Source organism: Lepisosteus platostomus, chromosome 19, assembly GCF_059453375.1.
Source record: "Lepisosteus platostomus isolate fLepPlt1 chromosome 19, fLepPlt1.hap1, whole genome shotgun sequence".
NCBI lineage: Eukaryota > Metazoa > Chordata > Actinopteri > Semionotiformes > Lepisosteidae > Lepisosteus > Lepisosteus platostomus.
The window spans coordinates 12,934,613-12,962,347 of record NC_142629.1 but is presented as its reverse complement, the minus strand read 5'-3'; the positions used below and the strand labels follow the sequence as shown (position 1 = coordinate 12,962,347).

The following is a 27,735-nucleotide window of genomic DNA, read 5'->3' as shown; positions in this document are numbered from 1 at the left end:
TCATCAGTAATATACACTTGTGAGCATAAGGGCTGTAAGAGGCTGCGCTCCTTGTAAGAGGGCAGTATGGTTCAGGCTGTGGAATATAAGTCATACACTTGTGGCTTTGCTGTGCACAAGGCCATCGTCCTCTTGAGTGAGGTACTCCACTGAAATCACCCTCATGTGCTCTCAGCATAAGATCTAGCTAAAGAGCTGTTGGGTAATCCTCTGTTCCTCATCTATGTCACTTACATGACTTATTCCTTGATATAAGGGCCTCACATGCCTCTAAAACTAGTTCAGAAATTAAGTTAGAGTCTTGGTGTGAACAAAGATCACACCTGAACTCTGCTCTTGTTCCAGATGAGATAAAAGGCAAGGTGGGTGATGGAGGTCTACTTCTATCTAGTAGTAGCTCAAAATCTAGTAGCTCAAAATCATTTGGAACCAGGTTATGTCATGCAGGCAGGTTCATTTTTTTAAAAAAAGGGAACACAGACAAGGTTAGTTGATCTCAAGTGCCCTTTGTGGTTTGTAGTAAAGGTATATGTACTGTACATACTGTATGCCAGCTACTAGCTACTGCACTTATGGGTACTGTAAGTCATAGGTAAAGTGTCTGATTATGCTCATTAATACCAAGTGATGTATCTGAGAGCAGAGTTAATGCGAGAGGTAATACTGTCACAGAAAAAGGAATAATTCCCTTTCTTCTGGACGTTCGCAGAGATGCAAAATCTAAATGGTGCTTTGAGTGTGTAGAGTAAGCTCGTTACAATTTTGGTCACAGAGGCTCGCTGCTGTTTGGTGCACAATATTCCGTTCACATGCCCATTGTCTGATTTTACTTTCATGCGCTCACTTCAAAGAGAATTAAAACCCGCTTAAAGCAGCCGTTAGCCAGCGCCGGTGGTGAAGCACAGCGACAACTGGGTCTGCCCATCTGCTGGAAAGAAGCTCTGTGGCACATAAGTGTCAGAGAGAGACAGGCAGGTGGGCATTTAAGGGACAACACGAAGGTCACCACACTGTAACTTTTGAAGAATTGCAGCAGATCCAAAAGGATGGAATGAAATATGAACGACAAGAATGGCAAAGGTGCTACCGCCTCTGCTATTCTCCGGCACTTCTGTTTAATCCTCTACACACTGGGTTCCAGAAAAGGAGATACACCATAAAAAAAAAACAAAGAAACACTTGTTTTTCTGCTGTCACTTTATTGTGGATATTTTTCCCCATGGCATGTGAACTTCACATGCGGTGTAATTTCTTTCTCATCTTTGTACTAATGTGCATTAAATTGCATTTTCAGCGCCTTTGCTTGTAATCGTGAAATAGGGAGGCTGCTTTAATATGCAGTTCTGCATCTCATCATGATGTCATGAATATGAATTTGTCTCGGTTATCTGCAGGCACCAGGCCCCTGACTGTTGCTCAGCTTTGCATCCTAATTCCTTCCCATCTCACTTTGAGTCTGCACAAACTTTCCAGCCCCATTTCGAAATCTACTTACTCACTGTCTGCTTTCAGACAGTGTGTGTTAAGTCTTTTTATATATACTGTATTGACTAAAGCTATGAATCCGAATGAGCTCCGATCTCTAAAACTGACCTTTATACTGTTACAAATAGAGGGTTAGGAAAAAAGACAATATTTCTTTAGGGGGGGTTATTAAAGGGGGTTAGTCAATAAGTAAAATAATCATAGAAGATTTGGACTAGGATTTTGAGCTTAAAAGTTCTGTCTATGAACTGGTTAATATGATCACTCATTTACAGTATATAATATATTAGTTCAGGTGGGTAGCTGCGTCACCATGCGTAGGCTGCAAAGGAATAAGTAATAGGTTTATTCCATGCTGAAAAAAAGAAGAAAGAAAACACAATGTTTTGGCCGTGGAGCCTTCTTCAGGAACTTCTTCACGAGCCTTCTTCTTCACCTGAAGAAGGCTCCCCGGCCGAAACGTTGTGTTTTCTTTCTTCTTTTTTTCAGCATGGAATAAACCTACTACTTGTTTCTTTGCAGTATATTATATTTTATTTATAATATAATATATTATATATCATAATATAATATATTATTTGCTAGTAGTATTAATTTAGTGAATAAACTACTGGATCAATAAGCATCTTTCTAACCTTGACAATATAAATGTGTTCACCTAAAACGCTTTAATACTAGTTTAAGATCAATACTGTCACATTTTGTATCATTTTTTGATCTGTTGTCTTCTGTTTTTTTTAATCATTACAGTTAGCAGTAGTTACCACTTAGCCTTTAATTCTGAAAGTAATTAAATGAGTAAGAAGCTATGTAAATGTTTTTTTTTCTTTCCTTTTCTTCATGCATGTATTAAAATGACAGTAGATACTTAGTCATCATCAGTCATTTAGTAGATGAATAAAAAGATCTTACAACCTGGAAAGAAGAAACATTGAGTGTTATAGTTTTGTGCCTAAAAATATGATGGCGTATTTATGTACCAGTAAGTGTGATTAGTAAGTAGCAGTTTGTTACTTTCCTACCACTGTCCTCTGTTCTCCTCCGAAGCACAAAGTTACACTGTTGCACTCTTTAACAGTTTCCACTGGTACCAAAGGTTACAAAGCTGACCTTGTAGTTTTTATTTCATTTAACAAATGATCGACACTTAATAAACTGTGTTTTTCTTCTTCTTTTAAAAGTAAATTTTACAAGGACATGCAGAAATCCATTTAAGAAGTTGGATTTACCTATTTAAGTGTAATAAATGCTTTAAAGCATTTGTGGACAAACCCAGCAAAGTATCACATTATTCCTTGCTGTTTGTTGCCTCAAAACATGTAATTAGTAATTAATCTTCCCATTATCCCCAAATTAGCTCAGCTCCCTTCCTCTGTGATCTTACAGCGCCAAGCACGGGACATTGTAGGCTCTTTTCCACAACAGTTGGTTTTACATGATGACCTTTGTGGCACAGTGGCTGAGGACTGTTTTTCACCCTGCAAGAATGTCGTAGTCCACCCAGCTCAGGTGAGCTGACAGCACTGTGCGATTGCAGGGACCAGGAAAGCCACAGGAGGCGCTGTTGTGTGGTCACAGCTAAGGGTGTTCCAGCTGATTTGAAAAATTCCATGCTTTAGCAGCACTTAGCCAGTTATGTATCCCCTCCAATTGAGAAATCCTGGTCAAAATGAGCTATAGCCTCACCCCAGACTGGAATCAGCAACATTGGGACTGATGTTAAAGTGCTATAAAAATCAAACTTGCCACACTATCATTACACAAACCCCAACAGGTTGTTTTCATCTTCCCTAAGGCTGGCATAGTACACTAAGAGGCAGCTCTTATCTTTCTTCTTTAAGACCTGGCTGTCTCCTACAGAGCAAGCTCTTTAGAGTGGCAGAACTGCTGTGTGAATTTTCCAGGCTTACTAAGACATCCTCTGTAAACCCATCTGTGGTGTTTTATTTTTGAAAAAGAGAAAATAGTTTTTTTTTTTCCCCAAAAGAAAAGGAAAAACTCTGACTCAGAGCTTCCGTTTTTGCATGAAAGAGGGATAATTCAGATTACATACATAATTTAAAAATCGCCTACTCCTCCATACAAAAGAGAGTTCTGTTTTATTCATTGATGTCAGGAAAGGGCATCAGCACTTAAGCGGTTATCAGCTAAGGGTACACACACAGCTGCTGTTTTTAAACTCAGTGGCAACAAAGTGGTCTTTAAGCTTCCTTTAAAACATCAGGCTGAATTTCTCTCTCTCTGTTCAGGTCCATCTTTACTTCTGCTTCAGTGCTGTAGGACTGCACCAGCAACAACAGAGCATTCATTCTTAAAAACTAGCAATCTGGGCACAGTTCCTTTCTTTGCTTTTCTTTCTTTTTTTTTTTGTTCCCTAACCTTTTTATTCTCATTATCGACTTGTGTAATGTAATACCTGGGAGGGCCATCTAATAAATTGCAAGGTATGCTTTATGGGATTGCGTTACGCGGTTCAGCAAAAACACAGTGCGAGATCTGTGCAGACAGTAATAATTCAAGTGCAGGATTTGCTCCACAGTGATTTTAAGCAGCATGCCTTCAACAGGGCAAAGACATTCACAGCCTGATGATTGTGGTCGAAGAACATTGGTAAGGAAGTTACGGTCCTACATTTATTAAAAATGTAAAACATGAGTTTAAAGCTCCTAGTACGCCGTTAGGTCTTTCGTTGTTTCTTTTCAGCCAACTGTAGCTAATCAGTGGATTTCTAATTGTTGGCTCAACTGAAAGTTTTTCAAGGCCACAAATGATGCACTGAATTCAAGATACAGTAGCTATACAATTTCAAGCCTTGAGATATGTTTGTGATATAAGAGATAAGATCACTTTGTTGACCATATACAATTTCTTGCAGTAGGAAATTGTCTTTTCGCAGACCCCAGCTTGCTCTCCATGAGACACACAGGCACACAGGGGTCAGAGTGCAGAGTCAGCCATTTATACAGCGCCCCTGGAGCAGTTGGGATAAGGGCCTTGCTCAGGGGCCCAACGGAGTAGGATTCCTCTGCCAGCTGCGGGATTTGAACTGGCAACCTTCCAGCCACAGTGCCACCGCTCCGCCCATATTAAACATATAATGTATAATATGATATATTATACATTATATGCCCATATAATGCAGTCAGACCTGTAACTTTAATGGGGAGACCCTAGGATCTGTAGGGACTCTCTTTAACACCATTTTGCATTTGTCCTCCTTTTGTGTATTATGTTTTTACATAACGCCAGCCCCTCCCCTGCATATTTTATTCATCCACTGCTGATTAGCTCAGATCGACTGTCTCAACCTGTAGCCCAGGGACAAGGGCGGGACTTCCTTATGAAAAACACCATCTGCTGTGTATTGTAGATGAGTGGTATCAGAAGAGTGGTTTGGAGGACTGATGCAGCTCTCACTACAAGTTCACAGAGACACAGCAAGCCTGTAATATTCTGGCTGACTCAATCCTGGAGCAACATGGCCAGTTAAACACCTGGGAAATCCTACACACACACTACTAATGATATAATCAATACTCACAGTGTATCTGTAGTGTAATACTGCTGCTCATACTGGAGTAAAACAGTGTTCATTGGGTCATGAGAAGAACCCAGGTGCAGGGTGGGACTGGTAAGCGAGCAAGCACGGGCAGGCTGGAGTGAGCAGGCAAATAGTCAGTTCTGGTCAGAACCAAGGTCACAGTTCAAGGCCAAGTGGGGCAAATGCAGGAGACAAGGTCAGAGAGAAGCAAATCCATGACAAATCTCAAGGCAGGAACTTGAGGATTCAAGAACAGAGTTGGGTTCAGAGCAAACATTACCACAGAGCCAAGAGCATAGCCAAAGCAGATCTTCAACAGCCTGATCCACCTGAGATGGGTAAGGTTATTAGTTGCTCACAGGTGGAACAGGCCTGATTGCATTACACGACACCATCTTGTTGCTTCAGACCAAATGATCATCTTTGTAATTACTGATCTCACCTTTGGTAATTAGTACTGACGCTGGTCAGGTGGTCTTCTAGCTTTAACTAATCTGTTCACCTCTCAAAATGGTCCATGATCTGACCCCATCATCCCATTACACACAAAAAAATGCAACCTATTCACAGACATCCAATGGACTGCAGTTTGTATACAGTTGTGCAAAAGATTGTGTTTTGTTAATCAATTAAACCTTCAGTGCATTTTTTAGTCACACATTTTATTTTAACCTAAAAAGCCTTCGCCGTTACAGAAGATTGCAATAAAATGGCTTAATTGGTCTTTGTTTTAAGCTTCCCAGCCAGGTCTTTACTGCTTTCACTGCTTCGCTTTAGAAGTGTCAAGGAGCTGCATGTGTGTGCTTTATTTTTGGTGCCGCAAGCGTTTGGACCTTAACTAAACTTAGATAGCAGCACCACATGGTTTGCCGTTCCTTTGATAAGCTGACAGCTCATTTCAGCCCGGGCTGATTGGCTTTCTTCATCTCTACTCTCTCGCAAACTGTTTCAGTTTGTTTTTGATTTAAACTGGAGATTCATAGCGATGAGGCAGCAAGAACAGAGGCTTTGACTCCCAGATGGGGCCGTTTAACTTAAGTCAGGTGGTGTCCCTGTTCAACACAGGCTGATATAACAGCAGAAGCTGCACAATTAGGGATCCTCATCCATAGTGAAACAGCCAGGCCTCCTCTGTCTGACCCTATCCAGCGTTTATTCCAGTGGGCAGCTGCGTCTGCCTCTCCGCTCACACCACACTGTCTCTCTCTCTCCATCTCTCTCTCTCCGCCGGCCCAGATGAGCAGCAAGCGTTCCAGCAGTTTCCGCCGCGCCATCGCCAACGGGCGCCGCACGCTGCAGAGGGAGATCCTGCTGGACGAGACAGGCCTGGGCGTGTACAAGCGCTTCGTGCGCTACGTGGCCTATGAGATCCTGCCCTGCGAGACCGACCGGCGCTGGTACTTCCACCAGAGCCGCCTGTGCCCCCCGCCCGTCTTCATGGCCATCGTCACCGTCGTGCAGGTACGGGGCCTGGGGGCGCCGCGGAGGCGGTCCGCTCCGAGCTGGCCAGAGCCAGGGTGGTGTTTCTGTCTACCAGGGCATGAAGCCATCATGGTTAAACAAGACACCATAATAATTCGGTTTTACCTCGCACAAAATTCTCAGTTTCCAAAAATAATGGTGAAAAGTGATTCACATACAGTCCACAGGTTATATTACAAGTATTCTGATGTGTGGTGAGTGTTCTGGCGCACTATGGCTGCCGTCGCATCATCCAGGTGGGGCTGCACACTGGTGATGGGGGAGGGGAGTCCCCATTACCTGTAAAGCCCTTTGAGTGGAGTGTCCAGAAAAGCGCTATATAAGTGTAAGCAATTATTATTATTATTATTATTATTATTATTATTATTATTCTCCATGTCCTTAGGACACTTTAATTATAGATGATCTGCTGTCCATCATGTTCGCTTCATAAGGTAGATCACTAACCATACTGGCCCAGTCCTGTAGGTGAAAATAACTGCTGTGTACCTCTGTAGACTAAAATAGGAACAATTTTAAGAGCAATGAACACAATGCCTGGACTATTCTGAAGCCTGTCTAATTGTCATGTTCTCCAATACAATCCACTCCTGAATACAGTAGTTGTAGCAGCAGCAGCAACGGCAGTAGTAGTAGTCAATAATCATATGTAGTGTTTTTCTGGACACAACACTTAATAGCATTTAATAAAGAGGACTCCCCTCCACCTGTTCGGTTGTCCCCACCTGGATGATGCAACGGCAGTCATAGAGCACCAGTACGCTCGCCACACACCAGCTATCAGTGGGGAGGAGAGCAGAGTGATGAAGCCAGTTCAGAGAGGAGGATTATTAGGAGGCCATGGTTGGTAAGGGCCAATGGGAAATTTGGCCAGGACACCAAAGTAATACCCCTACAGTAGAGTAAGCAGTAGAAAATGTTCATCTTCTCGTGCTGTAGTTTTGTATTCCATCAAAACAACAGCAAAAGGGACTTTTTATCTATTCATCCTCTGGCACTATATATATTAATAACAGCATTGCTGGCAGTGAGAATATCTATTACCTGAGCTGACAAATAATTAATTTCCGTTATAAATTACTACCATCACTCTCTCAACAGAGGCAATTGTAACTGAAATAAATGACTTGCCCGCTGCATGGGCAACTGTAATGACTATTGATTACAGGCCTGTTTTAATACTTACTCCATAAGTCTGGTGTGAGCGCAAAGTCTGCTCCCACTGTGATAAGTCTAGGGGTTTCTGCTGCTGTTATGGTTTAAATTCAGAGAGGTGAGAAGGGGGATTAAAATGAGGCTTCCAATTCCTACCGAGAGCCCGTGCATCTTGAGGGATGGCACACCAGTCGTACCGACAAAGCTTAGTGGCTTAAAGCACTTTTCCAGGAATATTGATTCTCCACTGTGTGATGGACAGAAGGGGTATCCCACTATGTCCACAGTTACTCACTGGAATGGCAGGGGTGAGAGAGAGGAGAATAGGGAAGCCAGAGACGATGCATCCGTTCATGGTCAGTAACTGCGTAGTCCAATACAGGGTTGGTAGTGAGCTGAACTTCGACATGGCAGACAATGGGCAGCAGGCAGAGTTCACCCTCGATGGGATACCAGTCGATGGCAGGGCACACACTCACACGGGTGACGTCATCGAACCTGCTGCAGGCAGCATCTCACTGGGCTGGTGAGCGGAATCCAAAGCACCCTGCAAAAGCCCATGTCGTCCCTGCGAGAACATGCAGACTCCACAGGCAAGGTGCCCAGGCCAGAATTGAATCTGGAGCCCTGGTGCTGTGAGGCTGGAGAGCTGCCCCCACATCACCGTGCCACTCGTGCCGTGTAGGATGCGTGGTGTTACAGTGCTCAAGTTCCTTTTTGTGCCCCTAGACTTTATCATTGCACATTTGTGAAGGAAAAACACATTTCTGAAAAGAAATGTTGAAGCTGTTATTTAAAGGGTGCCGAACGGTAGCCTCTGGGAGACAAAGACCGGTGATGTCAACAGTTTTCGGATGTCCCACACATACAGCATCAGACACACCCTTGCCAGCTGTACAAGAGGACGTGTAAGTGCGTTATCAAATTGGGGTCAGTAGCGTACTGCAGAAGAATAGGCGGTTATCTGATGAGGGGTGAGAGGTCTCGTTGAATCTCAGCGTTACGCTGAAGAGGAATGAACAACGTTACTCTCCTCCCCCCAGCCATTGTGTGGAAGATGGTTCCAGAAGCACTGTTGTTTGCAGGTTCCTTCCTCCTCCTGCGCTCTGCTGTTTTCTCATTATCGTGCATCACTGTAAACACTTGTGAAGGCTGTCATCACTTCAGCTTGGGCTGATCCTATTAGCGCCCCCCCCCCCCCAGGGTAGGTCTGTTTAATTTTGTTCGGCTTACAAAAAGCAAGAGGAGAGCAAAACGGGGAAAAGGGTCATTTGGCACAGCTCTTGACCATGGTGCAGGTGACCCCCACAAACCCTAAAATCTCCTTTCTGTCTTAGAAAAAAATCACTTCATCTATGGAAAAAGAACCACAGTGCGTTTTAGTATGCAGCTAATGAAAGTCATTTGGACGATGCCAAAAACAAACTGAGTCTTTAATTTTCCAAGGCTTTATTAATTTAAATGAATCCTCTGTTCCACTTGCACTGGTACATTGACAATTGAAACATAAAACATCCAGGAAAATGCCGCTGACTATGTTGCAGATTTGTTGTTGCTAACTGTCCGCGTTCCAGCAGAGTCCCAGCCAGAGACTTTAGTGAAATGAAGTTACAAAAAATGAATCCCAAAGCATTTTGTCCTGTAAGATGTAAATAAATAATTCTGACAGGGCGATCGCAGGGCTCCTGTAATCCAGAGGAGCTCTGGGGACAATCTGAGGCCCGTTTGAGCTGAGCAGATGTAATTGTTCTTGTAAATGAGTTGTGTCAGTGAAATAACTGACAAAGAACGTTTCAGACTGGGAAGACAGGGCCGTTACACTACGCGATTTTCTTTTTCTACCCTCAGTCATTAATCCTCTCAACTGAACCGATCTGACATTTCTGTCAGCTTGGGCCTGGGGGGGTACAGGGTGGGGGGCACATTTTTCCTGCAACATTTACTCTTGACACAGCCATCTGCCAATTTTCAATCCGCTAGCTCACCAGAGCCCAAGGAGAGTCAACATTGACCGGAGGAGTGGTGTATCTGTCTCTGGGTAAGTCATGGAAAGCTGAGGGTGGCTCAGGTAGCTCAAACCTCCCCAGCCCACTGTGCGGCTGAAACGTTCACCATTGCCGAAGGAATCCCATTGGTTAACTGAAGCTCAGCAGGTGTGAGCCTGGTCAGTACCTGGATGGGAGACCTCCTGGGAAAAACTAAGGTTGCTGCTGGAAGAGGTGTTAGTGGGGCCAGCAGGGGGCGCTCACTCTGAGGTCTGTGTGGGTCCTAATGCCCCAGTATAGTGACGGGGACACTATACTGTAAAACAGGCGCCGGCCTTCGGATGAGATGTAAAACCGAGGTCCTGACTCTCTGTGGTCATTAAAAATCCCAGGGCGTTTCTCGAAATAAGTAGGGGTGTAACCCCGGTGTCCTGGCCACATTTCCCATTGGCCCTTACCAATCATGGCCTCCTAATAATCCCCATCTATGAATTGGCTTCATTATTCTGCTCTCCTCCCCACTGATAGCTGATGTGTGGCGAGCGTTCTGGCGCACTATGGCTGCCGTCGCATCATCCAGGTGGATGCTGCACACTGGTGGTGGTGGAGGGGAGTCCCCATTACCTGTAAAGCGCTTTGTGTGGAGTGTCCAGAAAAGCGCTATATAAGTGTAAGCAATTATTATTATTATTATTATTAATTAACGATGGAGATGTCCTCCAGACAAGGACTGCTCGTGGGTGAATCTCTCAGGAGCCCTCATATTGTTCTTCTAAATCGATTTCTGGGTGAGGGTTTCGCTCGAGTTACCTTTCACTGTGTCGGGCCCAATAAAAGCACCAGTTGTACAGCAGAGCTGTAGCTGCTCCGCCTGTTGTCCTGTCCTGTTGCTGTGTTTTCTTGGTAACAAAATAGGAGTGCAAATCCCGCACAAGGCAGAAGCTGTGATTTTGATTCTCCTCTCCTTGTATTAAGGTTGTTCATTGTTTTGTGCAAAAAACTATAAAATGACATAGGTCCCTGAGCAGCTCAAGCAGTAAAGGGTCCTGAAAATGTCTAGGAAAGCTTCTATCAAGAAAAACACAGACAGTGTACTGCTTAGGACAGGAGATCACAGAGTGGTAACATGACTCTGTTTAATTCGAGTTCCTCCTTTTTTGCTCTTTCCCAGATCATTGTGTTTCTGTGTTACGGCATCATGCTAAACAAGTGGGTTCTACAGACCTACCAGCCAGACTTCATGAAGAGTCCCCTGGTGTACCATCCTGGCCACAGGGCACAAGTGTGGCGTTTCTTCAGCTACATGTTCATGCATGTTGGGTAAGAGATGAAGTTCAGTAACTATTCACATAGAAGGGGATTTTTTTCATTGCCAAGTGACTTACGGGGATTAGCGATGAGAAAATGCCTTGTATTTCTACTCCTGTAGTTTCTTAAAGTGGGTGTGGAAAAGGTGAAGGTTTCAGAAGTTGTTTAAAAGCTGTGCGGCACGCAGTGATGCAGTAGCAGTGCCAGGGCCTGAACTGAAATCACCTGGTGAAAAGATTTTTACCTTCCCTACCGAACCACCAAACCACATACAATTGATCAATTCTGAAAATGCTTAGGCAGGCTGGGAGTGAAATATTGAGGGACCGAATAAAAGAAGCCTAACTGGTGATGCTGGTGGTTCTTATACTATGATCATTCTGTACTGTGATTGAAGTTTCATCAGAAGCACAAAGCCCAAGGAGGTTCATTAAATGTGCTCTGACAATGTGCTATATAACTCAATGGCAGATCCCGGGGCTGAACAGGATATCAGTAGCCACAGCTCCACATATTGCTTTTTTGTTATATTCAAAATGTCCTTCTCAGCAGGACAATGCCAATGGACATAGCTTGGTCTTCATCTTCCTGCTCCTTTCACTGGGTCTCAGGCCTATTGCCACACCTCTTCCTGACAGGATGTAACCTACAGGCTGCCTGTTACATTTGAGATGGCCTGGCAGCCTTTGCTTATACAGATCGGCTACTTTTGGGTCCCAGAATTCTCTGATTTCCGCATGATCTCTTTTAAACAGCAGTACTCACAAGCTGACTCATTTTAAATGTCCTGTGTCCTTAGCTACTTACCATCCTCTCCTCGTGCTCTCCTTGATTTTTATTTCTGTTATTCAGGGCCGGATGAAAGTAACCATAGAGAGTGAAATTTGAAAAGGCGGGGGGTGGTGGTGGGGCAGAGGGGGGTGGAAATTGGCTGGGATTCTGACCGGTGGTCTGTGCTCCCGCAGGCTGGAGCAGCTCGGATTCAACGCTCTCCTCCAGCTGATGATTGGCGTGCCCCTCGAAATGGTCCATGGCATCCTTCGGATCAGCCTCCTGTACATGGCAGGGGTGGTGGCGGGTGAGTGCACGGGCAAGGCAAGACCTGGGTTCGCTGAATGAAATCCTGCGCCCGTCGTAACGTGCTTAAAAAAACCGCAAAGATCTAGGCTGGTGGTGAATTTGCTCCAGGCTGCCGTCATGGCGCGAGACATGACTGAAATCAAAGATGTTTTCAAAAGATAATCCCAAAGCGCTTGTCCTCTAAGATGTACATAAATAATTCTGACTGGGCGATCTCTAGGCTCCTGTGATTACAATATTCTGAGCCACACTTGAGCTGACTGGACATGAAGTGAGAGAGAATTACAGGAGTCCAGAGAGCGAAAATCCCAGCTCTGGCACTTAAGAGCAGACAAGACCATTAGGAACAGGAGGAGGGATGTTTACTGTTTAGCACCCTGTAGTAAAAGCTGCATTAATGGTTTTATTCTAGATTTATCTGTCATTATTTACAGTGTCACGCAAAACATTAGAATTTCATTTACTGCACCATCTGCTTTGAAAGCAGTGTCCGCACAGATTGAACACCTTTTCCCCAGGTGGAAACAGTATAGTCCTGTTTTCCTTAAATATTGAATAATAATAAATGAATAAATGAATTCTGCTGATTAATAGTAATAAAATTAAAGGTATTGCGGATCAATGTATTGACCATAATTTTCACAGGATTCATCTGGCACTGCACAGCAATCATGTGACTTCATACTCACTTGCCCGGGCAATGTTCATATCAGCCTGAGCCTCTTGCTGGGGTGTCATTGTTTAATATTCGAATTTTGCCCTGTCCCTCCTCTCAGTGCGCCCTGTAACAACACACTCCGTGTAAACACTTAAGCTGTGCTCACCAGAGCGCCACTAGACAACTGAAGTGTGCTGGACTCTCTTCTCACAAAAAACACAATTGCCTTTGATCTGCACACAAGAAACAGCACCTTCTCCGCCTTATTTATTCAGCTTGCAGAGCTGCTGTTATCACAGCGTGACAGTAGTGGTGAAAGATCACCAGTTGACAGTGAATTCGACTTTAATTACAGGGCACCGCGTCATTAAGGATTTTACATCCCTTTTATTCTGGGTCTCTTAATTCAGTGTAGTCTGAACTGAATCCTTTCAGCCTGGCAGTTTTATGACATGACATCACTGCTCATGTGCATTCTTTCCTCTGAACAGCTCTAGCTTACATAGAGAACAAAAACATGGATAATAAATAAGTGGCAAGAGTGTCTTTTAAATGTACCAAACATTGTGGACAATTACTTAATTATATTTTTATTTATATTTTTAAAATTTTTGTCGTATTTTTTACTTGCAGAGTATCTTATCCCCGGTTTTATCATTTCTTAAAAGCCTTGTTTACTACAGCCTACCTTAGCTCCAGTAAAATGTTTTTTTTTTTATTTTGATAGAAACACAGCCAATGACATCCTAATAAAAACAACAAAAAGGCTACAGATGAGGAGGTCATTAAGCTCATCTTGGTCGTATACTTCTAGTGGTTGATCGATCCACCGATCTCATCCATCTTATGTCTGGAAGGATCTTAGAGTGTCTGATTCATCCTCTTGCTTTGGTAGGCGTGTTTCAGACAGCCATGAGTCTGTGTGCAAAAAAGGACCTTCTGCTTGTTCTTAAGTCACCCTGCATCCATATTGTGTTGTGGTGTCATCCGCAGCTTTATGACAGACTTAATTATTACCTAGTAATGAGCTTACTGGACTCCTCGATCTCACCTAATCCAGACTGAAGAAAGAGAAACTGCATAACATTTAAACTCTCTTCAATTTACGTCACGTTTCCTGTTGGCCTCTGTTGCACCACGTAGTATTGTTACTTAAGATGTCGTGAAATACAGAGTATCTTGTGCATGAAGAGTAGCTGTCTGTCAGCTGCTGGCTGTGAAGGTTCCCATTATAAGGCATACCTTGTGGGTAGTGTCCAGATGTCACTGCATGTAATGAGCCCTGATTATCTCTGAGTGGGGGGGATTCCTTAGGGTAGAGAAAACACAGTGCTCTGTATTCTAGCACAAATAATCTCCAGATTAACCATGATACGAGAAAAAAAAACGCTGCTCTAAAGGACATACTAAGGAGAGCACCCACAATAATCTCTGATCCAAAGGGAATGTCAAACTCAGATTAAGAGCACTGGATTTTAGAAACCCAGGACACTGGAAATTTCATTGGGAGTTGATTCAGTATTCAAAGTCCTGAAAGACACTGGCCAGGTCAGCTTGGGGGACTTATGCAAGATCTACAGCCGCAGCCAGGGAAACTGAAAATAAGCCATGATAATAATAACCTTTATTTTATGAAGCACATCTCATAAACATAGCATCCTGTAACAAAGTGTGACACAAATGCAGCAGAAGAAAAAAATGAAAGTGAAGATCCATCACGAAATCTGTAGGTGTGACACTTTACATATCATCATTAAAAGTAAGTAAATATCAAAGAAGAAAAGCAAGAACTACCTTACACAAGAATTGTGGGAGACTGATAGCAGCTTCATAATCAAATGGCTGCAGCTCACTGTCTGGGATACTTGAACAATCGATTGACCAAAACTCTTGGATCGTTAATCTCCCACCCATCAAATCAGCTAGATGGCACAAATTGTATTCATTATCCTCCTTAATCCTTTCGAGGACTTAAAAGATTAGTTTAACAATGGATCGCGTAGCTTTACACGAATCAGAGAGGGTGAAAAGGTTCAAACCATTCCCCTCAACCAAATAATTAGATCAAGTGCATGAGGGTCTTGGGACGAAACGCCTTTCGCTGCTGCTCGGCACTCCCCCGTCAGAGAAAACCCTCAGTGTTTGTTCTGTCGCATGCTTAATTACTCAAGGAAAACACCTGTGCGCCCATAAACAGTAAATCATTTCACTTTTTATCAACAGAGCGTGTCTATAGGGAGTCTTTAAAAAGCATTACTTATTCCCTGTGTGTCTGTGCTCGCTCTGGCAGATTGAGCTGAAGAAAGCCAAGGCTGTGCTCGGCGAGGGAAATGGGGGGAGGGTCTGCGATCGATGGTGCAGGAGCCTTGACTGAACGAATACTAAAGAGCTGGAAAATAGAGAGTTTAAGGCGGACCGATCAAAGGCACGTGCCTTAAGAGGTCGGGCAAAGCTGGGAGGGAGTGGGAGTCTCCGTGCAGCCGGGGAGGACACAAATGAGAGTCTGCAAGCGGCCCGTTTAGCTCGTTCGGTTGCGCAGCTGGCTTCTGGGTAGGGGGCTTCGACCAACATCAATGCTGAGGCTGCCCCAGACTCGCATAAGAAAAGGGGGCGGCGTGCCACCGCATGTCGAGTCTCACGCCAATGCATTACGTTCCTTGCAGAAAATAATCAGAGGCCACTCCAAGCCTGAAGAAGAAAGGAAATGCAAGAAGCCGGAGCTGTGGCTACTTGTAGTCTATATGTCCAATGTGTTTAGACCGCCAGGGTATAATGTGCTTGATTTGTTCATTTCTTTTGTGGTTCTTCTTGTTTTCTGTAGGGGCTTCACGAAAGTTAAAAAGTAAAAAAACAAGCCATTTAGAAGAATTTTTGTCACAGGGTTGGGGATGAGGGCGAGTTCTCAAAAGCCAGAGGTCCAGGTTTTAGAGGCGCGTTTCTAAAACGTCAAAAACCGAAGAGTGGTTTGACTTCATATCCAAATGACTGATTCAGTGGAAGTGCTCGAAGTGGGCTGACATGGAAACTAGGGCGTCTTTAGACCCTCAAGACCTGGAGCTGTGCTGGTGGAGCCCCAGCAAGCACTCAGAACTTTACTGTGGTTTAGTGTCTTCAAGGCTGAAGCATCTGATGCTTGATTTGTTTTTTGTCCTCAACATCCTTCCTGATGTACTGTTGGCCTTTCCTTGGCCTCCAGCAGACAAATCTGCCACCAGTGAGTGCGGAGGCTACGTGCATGCACATACACACCTTGTGAGAGTCATATCAGAGCTCATGCTGTGCTGCCTTGAGCCTTGAGCACCGACACTGGAGCTCCATTGCTGACAGTTCACCAGGACTCTCAGAGGGCTGCCACATAGAATTCTAGTTGTATTTTCCATTGCATTTTCTATTTCTGCTGTTAGTAATAATACGCACTAGCCTAGATGTTGGAAACAACCACTAAGGTGGATATTAAGCCCATTTGGGCAGCATATACTGTCAAATGTTTAACTGGTTAGCAAGGCTAAAATCCTTGTATTCCACAAAGATTTGCAGTATTGGCTGTCCAGTGCCATTCCCTATTGACAGCGGGATCATGTGGTATCAGGTTTCTGATAGGTTTGAGAACTGGGGATCGTTCTGGCCAGGAGTGGCAACAAAAGTGAAAGCCTATAAAAATCTTTCAGGATATTTGTGGGTGGCTTGTAGGACTAATGTAGGAATCATGTACATTTTCTATTTCGCCTTTGGGGTATGGAATTAACCAGTCCTGTTCCTAAGAGTGCTTTCAATGCCTCAAGCAGCTCATCCTGGCTTCAGTATTTAGCACACTGGTACTTACCAGCTGTAGCTCTAAGCTACACGGCAACTTTCACAAAAGTCCCAACTCCTGAGAGCAAAGCTGTCTCGCTGCAGCCAGATAAGGAGGTAATTAGCTCCCTGCAGGCATCTCTGGAAACGTGGAAGCCAGTTCAATTAGAGAAAATCACTGACTTACTCACTGACACCGGCTGCTGTAAAGAAAAGCCGACAAAGGGCGAGACAGGAGGCAGATCAGACCGAGAGTTACAGGGACTTTGTGTTCCCATTGGCTCAAGTCCTTGTCCAATAACGCATAATTCAGCAGTCAATGGGAATTGAATAGACAAGCTTGATATGAAATGATGCGGAATGAAACCAGCAAGGACAGGCAGGACGGATACTGTAGGATTTGAGAAATAACCTACAGTCAGGGACCATTGCTTGCAGGGATCCTGGCCGGTCCGTGATGCAATGTCATCACCAGAGGCAATAAAACAGACCACGCGGAGAAAACAAACACATAACACATTAAGCAAATCACACTGCGATTTGACGTACATGAAAGTGAAGAAGGACAAGATGAAGAGTTTAATTTTATGAAGTGCCCTTCGTGTCAAGACATCTGAAAGCACTTTAGAAAGGAGGGACAGTTTGGGAGAAAAGCCTGCAAAATGGTCTGCGTGTTGCAAGGATAGCCACAACCGTGCCTGGGCCCCGCCGATCTAGACTTTGAGAAAAGTCCTGAATCACAATCTGGACTTTCCGAATCACTGAATCAGGAAATGGCAAACCTTTCATACAGAGGCTGTGTTTCCTTTGGTATTACGCAAGCTAGTGCCAAGAATCTTTGTCTTGTCTCAGCAGCTGAAGTCTAAGTACAGTATTTTATATCTGGGAAGCATCGCTCCAGTTAACTGGAACCCTCTATAAACCCTGTTAGCCACCTCTGCATGCTCTTTATTTATAGAGTGCTGCACACTGCAGGAGCAGCCAGCCCATTATACATGACAGCATGGCTGGAGCCAACACATGTCATATTATTGAGAGATTCTAGGTCAGAACTCTTTTACAAGAGCATCCATCAGCAAGACCCCAGACTTGCCTTTAAAACTCGGTTGATGGCAACAGAGAGCTCTGGGCCCTGCTGTAATGCACTGAAGAAGATTAAATAATGAATTGCTGTGGGTCTGATTAATTTTTGTTTGGGGCTCAGGCAAGAAATGTACCTTTTAGTAATATTTAGTGCTACTGAGGGTAGAATTAATATTCTACAATCTACAACTGCAAAATTGATAGGATACAAGAAGCAGAAGCCTAAATTTAATTTTTGAAGGAATTACCTCTTTTCCTAAGTTCCAGTATGTCGTACGAAATAATATAAAAGAACAAGTAAAGGTTTATTCCATGCTGAACAGAGAAGAAAAGAAACACAATGTTTGGCCTGTGGAGCCTTCTTCGGGTGTGTCACCTGAAGCCGAATCGTTGTGTTTCTTTTCTTCTCTTTTCAGCCTGGAATAAACCTTTACTTGTTCCTTTGCAGCCTACGCCTGCTGACGCAGCTAACTACTTGAACTTCTATATAATATAACTATTGTAAAGGCTTAATCCAAAGGAGTGCAAAATAGGATATTTATTTCTTAGCCTGCAGAATGTCATTGATCCTGTGATCAATACAATTGATTAACGAATATTGTTGGATTATTAAATCTTCATATCTTGCTGGAATGTCATTGATTTTTCTGCATAATGGTACATTTTCTGAGGTAGTCAGTACTTTATGACTGGTGTCTTATTTTAAGACAGGACACTGCTATTTAGACCTTTTCCAGTGTTACTTCAATAGGGACAAGGCACAATGTTTTATTGTATAAACCACTTTATTACACTAATGCCATGAATTGTACATTTTTGAATGTGTGCAAATTTAAAATGCCCTCTCTGCTGTTTTTACCAAAGTAAAAACAGCAAAGCTCCAATGTTTAAGGCCTCCCAGTGAAGAGAACTGTTCTCGCACACTTGTCATGTATTCATTCCAATTAACAGACCAAAGACTGTAATTTATGTACCATGTAAAACCACTAAATGCAGATAGCCTTGATTCAATAATAAATCAAGATGTTTTCACTTCGATTGAAGACTGCTGCAGAAATGATCTTAGGCATATTGTTGCCCTGAAACACAACACAAAACTTAGTCCAACAACTCTCTAATCTTAGAGTGTTAATGAATCAGATTTTGAACAACACCTTGGAGCAGAACGTGGAGAGAGAGAGAGAAAGAGGAAATCTGAATTAAAATAAGATGTCTCCTGTTGTTGAGTAGGCCCTTGATTGCTATCTGATGATTTAGAAATTGTCTCTTGAGAATGTAGGATAAAACCACTTGGGATTATGATCAATAGCATTAAGAAAAGAACAGAGGAGGTGAGTTCTTTGCAACAGCTAATTGAAGCCACTTCTGTGACTCAGATGTCTGCTTACAGTTGTGGTAGAATTTGCTACCAGGTAGCGCAGGGTGGAAAATCAGGCTATATTCAGGAAAATAACACTCAGTTCTGTGAGGGCTCAAGAGGTGCTATTGAAGCTCATTATTAATTTTATTATTACTTTTTTGTAATGCTCAGACACTAATCAGACACAGATCCCAGTCGATTTATTGTATTATAGAGCTCTTGGCAACAGGTCTTGTATATTTAAGACTTGTTTACAATTGTTATGGTCAGCTGCTGAGCACAATGCTACAGTAAAGGCCGTCCAAAATTGAAATGAACAAAAATCACGGGGTGCGTTTTTTGGAATCTTTCAAAAACATCTGAAACGACAGTTCCTTAGTAGATCGATAAGCAGAGGTGCTGTTGGACTGAGCCTGATAATCCAGTGGCACAGCCCGGCGGATTCTGGGCTTTGTGTGGGATTTTCCAAGCCACTGTACAATCATCTGAGCGCTGACAGGGATGAGCCGACCAGAGTTGAACAGGGAACGTTTGGTTTATGATGAGCCAGCCAGGTCTCGCACCTGTGGGCTGGCAGTGGTGCCAGACAGAGCTGCAACACCCTTTCAGTTGGCACAAGCTCCCCTCTTAGGCACTGTAGAGCTTGGAGCTTGCCAGCTGACCAAGGGACTCTGACAAGTATTCACAGGTTCTTCTTCTCCCTGTGCAGGACAGATTTGTAGCAGTTAAATCGATTAGAACAGAGTCACACTTTTAATAAAAGACAATGATTAATGGATACAGAGGCAATACGGCAGTAGTTTGCAGTACCACCTCTGTGGGGGACAGTAGCTGTAGGTGTAGTCTGGAGAAAAGGGGTCTTCAGAGGGTGATGCAGTCCTGATGTACACTTATAGCTTGTTTCATTAGTTGGGCCAAGCAGTGAGCATAGGAAGATGCAGAAAGAAGAGCACTCTTTAAAGACAAAATAGACCATAACCATCAAAATCTCAGGCATCAGATGGACAGAACTGTGATCCTTTCAGGGTTAAATACTTTCCCCCTTGGAAGTAATTTAACCGGGATATTACCTTTTACGTCCTCATCTGTTGCCTATGTGTTTAGTTTTTGACTTGACAAAATAAAAACGCTTGTCTGGTAAAAAAGGCTTTCCCTTGTCCACATAAGGATGCAATGTATTATGCAATAGCTTTGTGCTGGTATCTCGTGTCTCGTTAAGGACAAGTGAAAAGAAGAGAAATCTTCCTCAAATGGACTGTGATTTAAAACCATTCCTCATTTTGATGAAGCCTTTGTTAAAATCGATCTGAATGCTTTCCCCTCTGCGTCTCCTTTTCTACCTATATACAGACTGCTTTTGACAAAACACTACTATTGCTTTTCTGAAGGAAAGGTGGCAATATTTTTTGTACAGCGTAGGAGTGCCTTTTTAGCTTTTGATACCTGACTGTCCATAACTTCCAATATTACCAAAATATATTTTTAGTTTCTCACAGAGCTGCTTTGCTGGAAGGGACTCTGCTGACTTCTGCCAAAAGTCACTCCTGTATCGTCTCCTCGTTATCGTGCTCTGGCTATTGATATTATGAGCCCATCTTTTTTTGGAAAGCAGCCTCAGGTGGCAGAAACTGTGACTGTGTAGTGGTATAAATAAAACACCATATTCCTGAGACTGAAAAACTTGAAACACCTTATCTGTGCTGGGGATTCTTTTTTGTCTGAAAGAAATAAACATGAAGTATGAAAAATTAATACTGTATGTGCTGTATGTGCTCAGGTATTGAGCCCTCTAGCCCAGACCTAGATCTAGATCAGGTTGCTTTAGAGATCAGCTCTACTACCTGATTGTCATCAAGATTCCCGAAGCAACAGTGAACAATTAGGGAAGATGTCCATCAAAACTAGATGGGATTGAGTTAGGGGCAGTATCTTCAACCTGCCATGCAACAGTAATCGTTGAGACATTCCAGGCACCAGTGGGCTTGCAGTAAAGTCAGTGAGAGCTGCATCACTCCTCCAGTCAGTGTTACCCTGGCTGTGAGCTCTTAAGGACTCTCAGAGTGAAGGAGCAGCAGGCACTGAAAATGCACCTTTCAGAAAGCAAGTACAGATCTTGCCCTGGTTCACAGTCCTCAGTTTCAGCTCAGAGTGGTAATCCAAATAAGGAGGACATAAGAAGAACAACATCGCCACATTTAACTTTAAAAAAGAAAATGTCCTCTAGGTTTGTACCTTTTGGAGAGCCGCTGTATTTTTATTCTTGGTGAGAGAGGGGAAAGCAAGACCGCCATTGCTGTGACAACCACCCTTGATGCTTTTGCACTTCAAGCACCCAGCCCTGTGGACTCTCATTACAAATGTGCAGAGTAAGAGGTGAGAAAATCAAGCCGGGATATTGATTTCAATGGTTCCCAGTGACGGGGTATTGATTCCTGGACCCCAGGCCCTCAAAACAGCCCTCAGCGGCACCTCGTCCCGTGAAGACGTGCGTCTGGAGACGAGAGCGGCGGGCTATGAAGATTAATTATACGCCGCTCTCGAAGATTAATAACACGGAACTTCCCCCAGATTAATTACATGCCCCATGCACAATGTGATGCGACAGCCGAATGAACGCAAATAAACAAACAACAAGAAAGATAGAATCCACTGAGGAAGTCTTCCACCCAACACTGGCACGTGGAGCAAGGCAGCGTGATTCCACGTGCAGCAGGTTCCTCACACTCAGTGCTCAAATTCAAGTCCAGGTTCACGTTGATTTATTTGTCATTCCAGGTATGCAGTGGAGCGAAATATCATTCCTCCTGGTCCACGGTGCAAATACAGACAGGACACTGACATAGACATTGTAGAGAGGATACACATAGTGCAGATAGTGCAAATTACACGGCAAATACATATATACACAACACACTGGGGGGTTTTAAACCCTGTTTCTGGAATTGGGGTGGGTGCAAGTACTGTAGATTCCAGGGTGTTGAGGAGCCTGGCAGCCTGTGAGAAGAAGCTGTTAGAGTCTGGTGGAGCTGGCCCGTACACTGCGATATCTTTTCCCAGATGGTGGGAGGGGTCATCTACTATACTGGAGGCCCTGTGTAGACAGTGTTTTTGATAGGTGACAGAAATGGAAGGGAGGGAGGCTCCAATGATCCTTTCAGCTGTTTCCACAATTTGTTGTAGGGTCTTGTGGTCTGAAGCGCTGCAATTCCCAAACCAAACAGTGATACAACTGGTCGAGGTGCTCTCAATGGTGAGCACATTGAGCACATTGAGCTAAATAGCTCGCAGGCTACAGTCAACGCAGGTTGACTCTGACTGCATTTAAAGCTTGCAGTGCTCTTTAGACCACAGCAAGAGAGTTAAAGGGGAGCTGGAGTCCCAGTTTCTCTGACCGGTTCTTAAATTTCGGTAACAAAATCAATTCATGGATGAAATCACAAAATTTCACAAATTTCGAAAAAAGTGTAAAGTCTTGAACTTTGTGAGAGTACTGTAGGGTTGCCATGTTGTTGCAAGCAGACGAGAAACCACTGGTCTCACGGGCAAGAGCGAGAGTTTGCACAAGTTGTGATGTGAAAGTGGCCCTTCCTGCTCCCTAGTCACTGTAAGCAAATAAGAAACATGGTCTCCTAACAAAGATAATGATTGAGTGTATTTTAGTTGGTTGGCAGGTTGTTGTTTTTTTGGCATATTTAAAAGTATCTAAAAACCACGTCACCTTGTATTGTGTTTGTTTTATGAAAAAAAATACTATTCATATAGTAATGAAATTTGCTTGGTTTAAAGCATGTTCACAATGTAATATGGCCGCTTTTGCATCATTGGACGTTTTGTTGCCTCATTCTGAATCGCAGACAGTGGTGGCAATATGGCGCTACGCACATATTGAAACGCTCTCTCTCGTGATGTGAATCGTGTTCTTGATACGTTCATTGTAGGTTTGAAATGCACTCATCATTGCCGATTCATTATAACCCCGAAATGTAAAAATTGCAGTTCCCCTTTAAATGGATGCAGGTCAGAGAATAACTGGATCAGTAACCCAGTGGCAGCTTTTCCAAAATAAGCAGTGCAGTGTTGTCGTTGAGTAAGAGGGGACTCTCCTGTCAGACACTGTGGAGCACACACCCTGTGAAACGACTGACAAGTTGGTGTGCCAAGGAACTGTATACACAGGCTCTCGCTCCTCCTGTACAGTCTGCAGGGCATTAGCAGTGAGCCAAGCTCAGGAACAATTGGTAATTCCTAACAGAACAGCAAAATTATCTGAATTATTATTCCCAATATATTTAAACAGAAAATTACCTCATTTCTGTTCCTCCACTACTGCTCAGCTGATGTTGCCCAGCAGAACTGAGATTTGATCTAACACCATCTTGGGCACATAGCCTAGACTGGCACCTTGCATATCATTCTTCCCAATGGAACCTGTTTACACTGAGCTTGTTCAGGAAACACGTCTGATGTTGTGTTTCCCAGCTGGATGATCCCGTAGGTGTGTGTTCTGTACACATCATGCTGCTGAAGCAGGTCGAAGGAGATTGGAGTAAGTACATCATACATCGCTGAGTACATCGCTGGGTCAGTACATCTTTCAGGGAATGCTGGGAGTCTCACAGAGCGAAAGCTGGGTTGGACGTCCTTTGAAAAAGTCTATCTACCTGTCAGGCAGTTACCCCCGGCAACGCTGAGGCCAGGCTCCAGTGGAAGTCTGAAAATGAAGTCATTAGTCTTTATACAGTACATCAAGAGTTTTAGTTCCTAAGCAACACTCTTGATGTCCTTGTCATCTCAAAAGGAACTATTTTTCACCTGAGAGAACGTCAGTATTAATGTACATTTAGAATTAAGGCTTAAGGTAAGAGTTAGAATAATTAACTGTGTTCAGAGATATCGGGGCTTGTTATAGCAGTGCCAACAATGAACCTGCAACTTTAAGTAACTCTATAATGGATTGTCTCACCCTTGACTATGAAAGCAGTTTTCGGAGAGAGTATATTGGAAATGGTATATATTAGATATATATAAAGTATATACCTAAAAATCGAATATTGAATTCTGGAGATTTTGGAAAATACAGTTATCTGTGGGTTTTATTTTTGGTCAAAGTGCTTTTCATTCAAAGATGGGAGCATAACAAAATGTGCAATCTCACACCTTGCATATATTTTTGTGTATGTCTCAGCTGGCAGTGTATTAGAACAGAACAAAGAAGCATGGCTTTGTGATGTGATCCATGTATACTTTTAATGGTGTCTATCCACTGCCACAACTGTCACACCAACTATCAGTTTCAACACCATTATCATTTATATGAGCTCTGATACTCCACTGTTCTCTCTCAGTGGGGTAAACCAGCCTGCTAGCTTGGAATGGGCTCCATCACTAATTCCCGGAGGTCTTCCCTGGTTTGGTCCCTCAATCAGCCGAAGAGGGAAGGACGTCGTTCCGTTATTAAACACGGAGGTTTCGGCTCCAGCAGATTGAGCCCCTGCAGAGCGTGCAGTAAATCCGTGTCTGTCACAGCAATTCTGGCTGGCTGGCTCGGTTGCGGTGGAATGGGAAGATCAGGAGCACGGATAATTAGACTCCCACTCTGGAAGATGGACGAAGAGCGGGTCTGGCGGGGTAGCGTGGAGATTAGAATCCACCACGGAGCCGTCCCTGCTGAATAGGAGCCATTTTTAGCTCCCTGAAAGGCAGGGCGGGATTCCTGCCATTGCGTTTTCAGGTGCGACGGCAGGGACTAGTGTGCCTCTCCTGGCTTAACTGCAAACGTGCGTCTTAAAGCCCGAGCAATCTGCGGAGAACTGGAGCGTCTGATGCTTCGTGCCTTCGTGCTGAGCTGCCTTGTGCGCACGGTCATCCGAGCTTACTTTCCTTAAGCAGCTGTTAAAATGAGCCTGAATAAGAAGCGCCTTTATCCACAAATATCTGTGTCGGCTGAGGCAAAATTCTGCCGTGCGCTGTCATGCGGTGTTTATTTCAGTTTAGAAGGGGGCTAATAGAGAGGTGTGTGCGTGCCTTGGACCCGTCTCTAAAGCCGTGGTGGGCGTAGGTGCCGGCTGCTGTGATGGAGGTCGTGTTCTCTGTGAAGCTCTGACTGCCGCCGCTGGCGCTGCTGTCAGGGTGACGAATAACTTGACTGAACGGAGAGCCTCACACTGCAGGGGTAACAGGACAGGGTTTCTGTCTGCTTTCGCCCCCGCTCGTCTCTCTCGCAGGGAACGCTTTCTTCCTTCCCTTCGCTGTCCCCCGTGTTTGGTTATCTTAATGTCTGTAATTTTCAACGCCGCATTGTGGGCTCCTTTTTGAGGAAATAAAACACGAGGACAAAGGAGAGCGGATGTGGACGGCTCTCTTTAGAGTTTCTGAAAGGCTGAAGGCCAAGCGCAAAGGAGAAAATTGGCTTTCGGTTTCCGAGCGGGGAGAAAGCGCTCTGTGTTTTGATGTGCTGCTGCGTGACCAGCTCTCCGAAATGACGTTGGCTGTTTTTTTTTTTGTCCGTACCTACACGCTGTAAAACGCTTTCAAATAATGGCTTTCGTGGGATTGTTCATGTTTTCATGTTGTAAATACATCTCAAGGACTGGATGATGATTGGAAAAATAATGCCCCTGTTCAGAGCTGTAACACGTAACACACTTTTGTCATCCTCGTGTTAAAAGCAGAGCCTCAGAACCTCGCTTCTCCTCTATGGGCGATGTGTAAATACCAAGCAGAGAGATCTTGTCTTGAGCAGGATATTGATTTCCTTGCTGCCCTCAGTGTGCCCAGGAAGCATAAATATTATCATATTTCATCTATGTTGGCAGATTTAGAAATAGCTTTGTTATAGAAAAAAATGACAGCACTGGAACAGTTTGTGGGAGGGTGGGAGGTACTGAGGGGTTTTATTGTGTTTTAGACGTACTTTTCAGCCGTGTGACGACTAAGAAAGTCCTTGAGAAATGCCTCACCTTCCAATACCTAAAATAAGGAGTAAAATCGCATACATCAGTAGTACAAAAGTCTGGCACTATAATATATGGTAACTGGCAGAACAGTAATTGGTGTTTATTCTGTTTCTTAGATTAGTTGTGGCTGGGCCTCATTGGGACATATAGTATAGCTCTGTTATCTTTAAAAACATGGAGAAGAGAGGTTCTGCTTGCAAAGACCTGGTCATGCACAATGCGTCTGATAAATCACGCTGGAGTCCTGTCAATGAAATGCCCTGGTTTCAGTGACTGAGTACAATTTTCTTTCGAAAGTCATGAAAGGGTTTGTTAAGTAGTCTGCGAGACTGTTAGATTAGCAGGGCAGAACCTCAGTATTAACCATTTCTTTCTCTGTGTTGCAGTCAGAAATGGGTGTTGGGGAAAATAAACTCTACACCAAATTTACTACCCAACTTGCGCTTTGAAGCGACTTGCATTTGAGATGCTGTAAATCTGTTATACATTTTTTCATTATAATTGCTTTTTAGTGCTTTGTGATATGAGAGGGCACAAGATTGTCCAAACCAGGCCTCCCAGTCTCTCCCAGTTCAGGTTTTGGATAACAACCAACACTCTAATTGTCTGATAAACATAATTTATTCAGCAGTCAAATGAAAAAGATGACTGGTTGAAAGGCTTGGACCAGAAGGTATATTCTCTGCAATACGAGATAATGTTTACACATTGCCTTTAGACACGAACTGTCTCTTTACAGCTGTGAAAATGGTAACTCGAAGAGATCATTCTCGAACGCAGGATTTAAAAAACAGACACGGGCAGACTCTGGTGTAATAAGTGGGGAGATAAGATGCAAAGTTTAAAAAGTGCTGCCTCCTGTTTGCAGTGGAACAGCCATCGGCTGAGAGCACGAAAGGTTATATGATGCTAGCGTGTACTCAGAGAAGAGGGCAAGCCAGGGCAGCCCTCTGCTCTTGTCTATCGCTGGGAAAACTTTGGGAGGAGGTGAGACTTTCACAATCCCACGCTTCATTACGCCAGTGTGTTCTAGCCTTCCTTCCAGCTGAGCTGTCAATTAGTTGATTAAACCCATCACTGTACTAATGATCTTAATTAGGCATGTTTTAGTTCATCAGAGATAATTCAGGTGACCTAAGAATTCTGAACTTAATTTCAAATCCCATATAGGATCTTCAGATCGTGAAAGGCTCTGTCTAAGCCAATTAGTAGTTCAATTAAAACTTCAATAAACAAAAACGGAAAACGCAGTTCAGACAAAAACCAGGGGATACTGAGCAGTGAGATTCAGAACCGAGAAGCTCATCTCTCTTAGAGACAACCCTCCTGGGGGTATTCAGAAAACTAACCACCACGATCGGCTTTCGATACCGTCAACTTAGACACAGTCATGGACGCAGTTTAACAGTGTCTGCTGGAACTGAAAGATTCTGAGGATGCTTAAGAAATTCATGTGCTGTGAAAAAATAAATGATCGTTTATCAATTTTGCCGACACATTTATTCAGGAGGGCTTACGAGGGGCTACAGCAAGAATATCTGCTTAAAAAACGATTACAGGTTCTGTAATGCAATCCAGTTCTGCTTGAGACAGTGCAGAAAAATGCAAATGCCGACCAACCCAGTGGCAGTGTAATGTATGTGCAGTGAAATGGGATCACAGCGGGTGCGAGGCTGTAAGATTTTGTTAACGCAGGGCCCCTGGTGAGTCTCCAGGCTGATCCTGTTGCTGCCGCAGCTCCAGCAGAGTCACACAGATGGGTCAATCCCAGTGAAATGAGCAAACAGCTCCTCGGGGGGGCAGGCGGCTGGGATTCGCCATATCGTCTGTGGCGAAGCTGCTAGAGGAAG

General features: G+C 43.8%; 1 protein-coding gene across 2 annotated transcripts in view; it reads left to right on the top strand.

The window, feature by feature from the left end:
• Positions 1-27,735, top strand: part of rhbdl1 (rhomboid, veinlet-like 1 (Drosophila)) — an 85,930-nt gene that overhangs the window by 23,939 nt on the left and 34,256 nt on the right. For both annotated transcript variants that reach the window (XR_015928368.1, XM_088612585.1), the window contains exons 3-5: positions 6,263-6,487; positions 10,820-10,968; positions 11,922-12,034. Coding sequence is in view for 1 of the 2 variants with exons in the window: in XM_088612585.1 (XP_088468711.1) it covers positions 6,263-6,487; positions 10,820-10,968; positions 11,922-12,034 (487 nt within the window). In the remaining variant the exon portion in view is untranslated. The remainder of the gene's footprint in view (positions 1-6,262; positions 6,488-10,819; positions 10,969-11,921; positions 12,035-27,735) is intronic.